Raw genomic sequence first — 7,145 nt, forward strand, 5'->3', positions numbered from 1 at the left:
AGTAGGATAAGAGGTCTGAGAGCCAAGTACCGGACAGACCGCAAGTATGAGGACCAGCTACCAGAGATCCATGGAAGCGTATGCACACGATCCGGTGGCACGCTCTAGGTTTGATGGGCCACCGAGTCAGACAAGCATCAGGACTTTTTTGCTGTTCGTGTTTTGCAAGCGCTGTTTTGAGTCTTCCCGGGCACGCACCACAGCACTTTTCTCCGGTTTCTGCTCAGCGGTCTGCGCCTGGTTGCATCTATAGTACGCGCGCAGGAATCTCCGCAGCACAGTATGTCTGTAGGAGTTTCTGGAGCTCACGCGCAGCCCTTGCTCACTTGCTGAACTGGGTAACGTGGGAAAGCAGCAGCCTCACACGCAGCAGACCAGGACAGAAAGGATGCCCTAGATCCTACAATCCACTGCATTCAGCTGTCCTTAACACCAAGCACCAGAAGAGCACATCAGGTTCTCCCACGAACCCAAAGCTTGGTGAGGAAAACAAATCACGGCAAAGCCTCACGTGAGCTGAGCTAGCAAGACAATTACAGGTACTGGAGTTACACCTCGGGTCTGTCACACACCCAACTCCACACGCACCGGGGTGGAACAGAAGCTGGAGAGCACACTTGGTAGAAAGCTTATTCATGACTTGTCTCTAGAACAAAGATTTATTCACCAGAGAGCAGAACCAAAGAAGAGAATATCAACTCACGCTGACAAGGAAAAGGGACCTGGGCTGCCGTTTAAATAGTAACAGCCCACACCAGTGCGTGTTATGTCTCATGGAGAGGCAACCACGTCTACGTGAACAAAAAGGCAAAAATTACGAATGCGATTGCATAAGCTCCAGGACCAGCAGCACTCCCTGCTGCAGCCTGGGAGGCCAAGAACAAGGGTGAAACGGGGACAACCGCAACAGTGGCCTGGATTGGCGCACAGTGACAACAGGGAACTAGGGACCAGCGCAGGACTGCTGGCCTAGGAGCTCCAGCCCTGCCCTGAGGAAGCACTCTGCTGGCAGGCACCACGCAACACAACCTTCATCTGGGCGGACACTATTTCAGCTCCCGCTGCTTCTTCACAACCATCCACGCTGCAGGGAGTAAGAACAGACACCAGAAATGCCAGAGCGTCGGACGGGTGTGGAAGGGGTTTCTGTTGCGGAGGAGTAAGGAGTAAGAGGACAAAGACTTGAGCAAGAGTATAAAACTTTTAATGGGTCGGTGCATCAGTCCTTGATGCAGAGGGAAAGGAGCAAACGGGGCTACAGCTGTCCCAGGCGCTCAGTGCTGCAGTTTATCCGCACAGAGCAGGAAAGACAAGGTGGTACGTGCGTAGCTGCAGCAGCCCCCGGCCTTTGCTCTCCAAGGAGGGGACCAACACCTGGAAAAGCAGTTCCGCTCACTGTCCATTCAGTTTCACCCTATGCTTCTTCCTGGCAGGGCCTTGCGAACGCATCATTTTGGGAGAAGGCCGGCCAGCCTTCAAGGGTCTCCTCTGTGCCTGCAAGGAATGTCTCTTCTTCGAAGCGGGCTGTGGCGGCTTCTGCTCTTTGTCAGCTTTTGATCCCTCAAGTTTCTTCTTTTTCGGTTGAGGCTCCGTGATGGTACCAGGGTCAGTGGATGGAGTTGCTGCTTCCACAGCAGGCTCTTCATCTGAAAGGAGAGAGAAAGGTGCTGTAAGAAGAACCTGCGCGGCTTCTGCAGGGGAAGCAGCCTGTGAGAGGAGACCCAGGCAGCTCAGCAGAGCTCCAGTACTAGGTTACCTTTCTGGGCCTGGGGGATGGCATTAGAGAATTTCTTGAACTTGGCAATAAAGAACCCATCCATATTATGCGTGTGGGGATAAAAACGCCGCGTAGACTTCAGGGAGGGGTGGAAGCGACGGTCCTTGAACCTGGAGGAGGAAGTGGGGTGAGAAGTGATAGAACGCTTCTGCTTAAACCTGGCCACCAAGAAACAGTCACCTGTGCAGCTTGTGACCTGGCACGCACCTGGTGAAGCCTTCCTTGCCAAAGTCCAGGCCCGTGGCCACCAAACGAACGTTGCGTTTCTTCAGCGCGTAATCCACAACCCACTCATTCTCCTCCACCTGCCAGAGACCAAGCGTTAGCAGCCAAAGCTCAGCAGTCCCCTGAGTAGTTGACCACAGCAGAGTGTGGAAGGGACTTACCATGATGGAGCAAGTGCAGTAGACAATGTAGCCCCCTGTCTCTGAGGCAGCATTGACTGAATCTATAGCGCTAAGAATCAGCTCCTTCTGCAGGTGAGCACAGCGCAGGATGTCTTTCTCATCCTGAAAGAGAAAGATAGGTTAGGATGCCAGAGGAAAAGGGAAGCACCTCAGGCCTCTATTGTGCATGGAAGGGTGACAGGAGAGCAAAGCACATGTGATACAAAAAATTCTGGAGTCTTCTGCAGAACTAACATTAAAAAAACCTAGTTCTGATACAACAGCAGAATAGGAAAGAGGAGGGGAAAATCAGTATCCCTATTGCAGGTATCTCTCAAGAACAAAGTTGCCCCAAAGTCCTTCCGCTCGTGGCTCGTAAATTGAGTCCCCATCTTGTGTCCACACTGGGCACTCACCTTGTTGGTTTTGACAGCAGGATCCTTGGAAATGACACCTGTTCCACTACAAGGAGCATCAAGCAAGACACGGTCGAACCCTCCAAGCACCTGCAGGCAGATGTACACTTGGAATTAACACTCGCAGGTGGGGACTCAGAACAAGACCAAGACTAGAAGGGGAACCAGAAGACTGGGAAAGCAGGAAAGATCCCTCATTCCTCCCTGCCCATCTTCCTGTCTCCGCATCAAATAACAGGCACACCTCCCCAGCAGCTTTGTTCATCCTCCTGTGACAAGTATCTTTGGAGAACACAGCTTTACCAAAGGAACCGCACCGCAGCTCTAGGTAAGTATGGTAAGGACACCCCAAAGCAGGCAGGAACATACCTTGGGGAACTGGCGTCCATCGCAGTTACTCACTACAGCATTGGTGACTCCCAGCCGATGCAAGTTCCCTACCACGCTACGTAGCCGCTCGGCATTGCTGTCATTGGCCAAGATCATACCCGTGTTCTTCATAAGCTGAGCTGCCGGAGGGCAAAACACATCAGCCAGGGGATGAAAACCTCCTATGCTTTTGCCCGGAGCAACAGCCACCCCCTTCCTTTCCCTGAGTTCAGTCCCCCTCTGTTCCCCCTTTCTGTTTAGGCCAGCCCAAGCATTCAGGGTGGTACCTATGTAGCTGGTCTTGCCTCCTGGGGCACAGCACATATCCAGGATGCGTTCGTTCTCCTGCGGGGCCAGGGCCATGACAGGGAGGAGACTGGAGGCTCCTTGCAGCATGTAGTGCCCGGCCAGATACTCAGGGGTGGCACCTGGACAGGGAAGGCAGAACAAAAGGAGGTGACACGTGAAAGAAAAGGAGCCAAGAACAGGTCAGCTCAGCCCTATGACAGGAAGGGTGATCTCACCGATGGGCACAGAGGAGTCGTAAATAACAAGTCCCGTTTTCGACCACTTCCCCAAGGGGTCGAGATTCACCCCACGGTTGATTAGAGCCTGCAAGACAAGGACGCAGGACTGAGACACTGCCCCACGTGACGGGCAACGCAGCAGACAACCACAGGGTTCCTGCTCACCTGCGCCAGGTCCCGTCGCCGCGTCTTGAGTGTGTTGGTGCGAATGGTGACAGGGCGGGGAACCTCATTGGCCTCCAGGAAGTTTATCAGCTGGATGAAAGAAGGGACAGAGAACAGAGGTAAACACAAAGACCCGGGGAGGCAGCCAAATCCTCATCAATCAGCACAGATACGGGCAGGGCAGGATCCTACCTCAGGGAGTGGGAAGATGTCCATGAGCTTCATGAGCAAGAAGTCACTGTAGGAATAGTAGGCAGCCATGTCCCGCCGCAACACCGCGAGGTACTCCTGTCGCGTGTGTCCTTCCTCCCGCTTCACTGCAAAGTCCTGCAGCACCTCCATGTTGCCCTTGATGCGCTGGTGAATGATGTGCAGGTCAGGTGGCTCAGCAGGTGGAAAGACCATTAAGGAATCACAAACAGCCAAGAAACGTGCACGCAGGCTCTTTATAAGCACAATCGGTCGTGCAGGACTCCTGCATCACAACAGCACCCGCACCAGAAAGGCCTTGTTGGAATACGCTTTCATCGGAGCTCAGCAAAGGGGGAATTCAAAGGGTGGAAGCGGATGAAAAAGTTCACAAGGCGGGAACTACAAGGTATTTAGAAGAATTTGCTTAGTTACTTCAGATGAACAGAAAAAAACTAGGAAAAAGATGAAAACAAAAAAGTCTTTCAATAGCGAAAACATTACCTGTAGCAGAAAGGAGGCTAGAAGTTCCCCAAGAGCAACTAAGGGGTAGGGTACAGGTGAGAATGAGACGAGGCATATCCTGGGGGGCAGGACAGTAAAATCACCAAAGCCCAGGAGCAAGCACTTTAGATGCTAGAATTGCTGTCATCAAAGGCTCTAGGAATGGGTTAGACAAACACCTGCCAGGTGGTACAGAGGAATGATCTACGTGATAAGATATCCATGTGCATTTAGAACTAGAAAGGAAACTGGGGCAGGCTGCAAGCTCCATACAGGGCGTAACAGATTTCTTGACTGCACTGTACCGAAGCGCAGCGTTGTATACCATCTATTAGGGCAGCTCATCTAAAAATACCTTGTCACGCACAAAACACTCTTGCTAAGCAATACTCGTGATAAAGTCCGAATGAAGCTGTTCAGTTGTATACAGGCCCCATGCTGCTGCACGCAAATAGCTTGTGGATGTCACGGCTAAAAAGGATATCCTCTCTCTCAATCTGTTCATTAGTCGGCAGCTTAAATTGTTCGTCTATATCCAGGTTGAGCTGCAGATCCGTGCTCTCTTCCTCCTTCTGTCCCATTTTCTGCCTGCTTGCCTCCTCTACCGCCTCCTCTGCCTCCTCCTCCTCCTCTTCACTGTCATCTTCACTGAGGCCTCCCCTAAGGACAAAGAACAGGACAGATGTTTTACACAAGAACAGTATCACACAGGCACTTCGCAACTACCATTTCTTAGATGGCAGAGAGGACAGAAGAATGAAAAAAGTCTCCTCATCTAACCAGAAAAGCCTCTGCGGACTGGTGATGCTCTCACAATCTCACCTGTCAGACTTCTGCTTCAGGGCAGCTTTTTCAATAGGCAGCAACTAAACAGAAACAAAAGATTAATGAATCGGTATCTCCGGGTGACCCCCTACTTCCCACCATCTGTGAAGCTTTTCTGCTCTGTTTAAAAAGGACAACAAACAAAAGCACTAAATGTTACGCTGGGACCAGTTGTTAAACTTGAAATTGTTTTTGTGAAGAGAAGAAAAAGGGGAAAGCTCTCTACCACCACACCATCCACCCCCCAGTAATGTCACCCTTTTTTCCCCAGAGGCCTGATAGGTCCTTTCAGCCAACAAAGTCAAGTATTTCTTCTATAACTAAGGGCAAAAAGCTCCTACCTCTTCTTCCTCTGATGATGAGGCACCATAATCATCCACCATCTCATCGCTGCTCCCATCCTCCTCCTCTTCCATCTCCCAGCTGCCCTCTTCCACCTCACCATCGCTGGATAACTCCATGTTGTTTCCTTTAGACGGGATTTTCTTGGCTTTGGCCGGAGCCAGCCATTTTGAATTGCCGTCACTGAAGCCAGACCGGCCACGAGGGGTTTGTCCTGCTGCCTTTACGGCCCGTTTCTCCTTCTGCGGGGATACTTGCTCTTTAACTGCAGGCAGAAGAAGCAGTTAAAAGTTAGGCATTATTCTCAAAAGTGGCTGCCCTGGTTTTTTAGTTGTTAGTTGTTATACAAAAGAGGCCTTCATCCTAGTCCTGAGCGGCCAGTCCAAGAGAAGGGACTGCTTGGTCCCTGTGTTTTTTCTCAATCGTAAAAAAGGGCATGTTCTCACCTCTCCCCCAGCGAAACTTTAAAGAGATCTAACTACGATTACCAAAGAAAAACACAGCCACAGAATTCTTATGGTATCTGCTCTGATGCATTATAGCATCCTCCTTCCCAAATCTTTGCCTGTCCTTCCTTCTTCCTACTGTGACAGCTTCCCAGGCCACGCAGGCTGTAACGCAGCGAGCTTAGAAGCCTCAGCGACCGAACCTGCCTGCGATAACCTCGCTGCGAACGGAGGGGTAAGTCAGAAGTGGCTTTAACACATGCAAGAGAGACCTTTCACTCGTTTGTCCTTCAGACAGCGCTGCCGCCTGGCACTGCAGCGACCAGAAAGCAAGAAAAATTCGTTTAAAATAACAAAATTCCACCTGTCCCATGCCACATAAAAAGAGGCCCGAGCCGGGGGGTAGCGGGACGCCTCGGGGGGGCTGCAGGGCAGGGGGGGCTGCAGGGCAGGGGGGGCTGCAGGGCAGGGGGGGCTGCCTGCCTGCACTTACCTGCCGGCTCCCGCCCTCCTCCTCCGCCGCCGAGCGGCCTCTTCCCCGCCGGGGCGCTGCCCGCTCCCAGTCGCCTCTTCGCAGCCCTGGATGGAGAAGGGAAGCGGCGGTCAGCCCCAGCCCGCCCGCCACCGCCACCCCCCCGCCCCGCTCGGGCCGCCCTTACCTCTTCCTCCCGTGACTGGAGAGCTTCTTCTTGCCGGTCTCCGGCTCTGAGGAGAGACACGCAGCGGTCAGGGCAGCCCGCACCGGCGCCGCCGGGCCGGGCCGGGCCAGGCCGGAGCGGGCCCGGGCCAGACTTACCTGGCGGTAGGAAGCGGGCCAGCTCCACCTCGGCCCCCCGCTGCTTGCGGGCCTTGCGCCCGGGGCCGCGCTTCTCCTTCCTGGTGGGGTCCAACTTGCGCCCCATGGCTCCGCGTTACCCACCGCCGCCGCACGTGTAGGCCGCACCGTGCCGCCCCGGCGCATGCGCACGGCCTCGGCTCCGCCCCCCCGCTCCTCGCCCATTGGCTGGGGCCGCCGCTCCTGCTCTCCGAGTGGCTCGGCCGGCACTACGTCAGGCCGCCGAGGCCGCCGTGCCCGCCGCAGGGAGGAGGAGGAGGCGGGGCCGGGGCCCGGCGGAGAGCTCCCGGGGGTCAGGGCGGGGGGCGCCGGGGGCTCGGAGACGGTGAGCGTGGGTAAAGAGCGAGGCGGGCAGCAGGGAAAG

General features: G+C 54.2%; 1 protein-coding gene across 1 annotated transcript; it reads right to left on the reverse strand.

The window, feature by feature from the left end:
- Positions 1 to 1,182: 1,182 nt before the first annotated feature.
- Positions 1,183 to 7,036, reverse strand: NOP2 (NOP2 nucleolar protein). Its single transcript, XM_054188656.1, has 16 exons — positions 6,743 to 7,036; positions 6,606 to 6,651; positions 6,440 to 6,525; positions 5,500 to 5,765; positions 5,156 to 5,199; positions 4,818 to 4,993; positions 3,833 to 4,032; positions 3,641 to 3,730; positions 3,473 to 3,560; positions 3,236 to 3,376; positions 2,949 to 3,088; positions 2,580 to 2,669; positions 2,164 to 2,286; positions 1,985 to 2,082; positions 1,757 to 1,887; positions 1,183 to 1,646 (listed from the first exon to the last, which is right to left on the reverse strand). The coding sequence occupies exons 1-16, from the start codon at positions 6,846 to 6,848 to the stop codon at positions 1,393 to 1,395; spliced, it is 2,079 nt and encodes a 692-aa protein (XP_054044631.1). The 5' UTR covers positions 6,849 to 7,036; the 3' UTR covers positions 1,183 to 1,392.
- Positions 7,037 to 7,145: the final 109 nt, after the last annotated feature.

This window comes from Rissa tridactyla, chromosome 1 (assembly GCF_028500815.1).
Source record: "Rissa tridactyla isolate bRisTri1 chromosome 1, bRisTri1.patW.cur.20221130, whole genome shotgun sequence".
NCBI classification, from domain to species: Eukaryota; Metazoa; Chordata; class Aves; order Charadriiformes; family Laridae; genus Rissa; species Rissa tridactyla.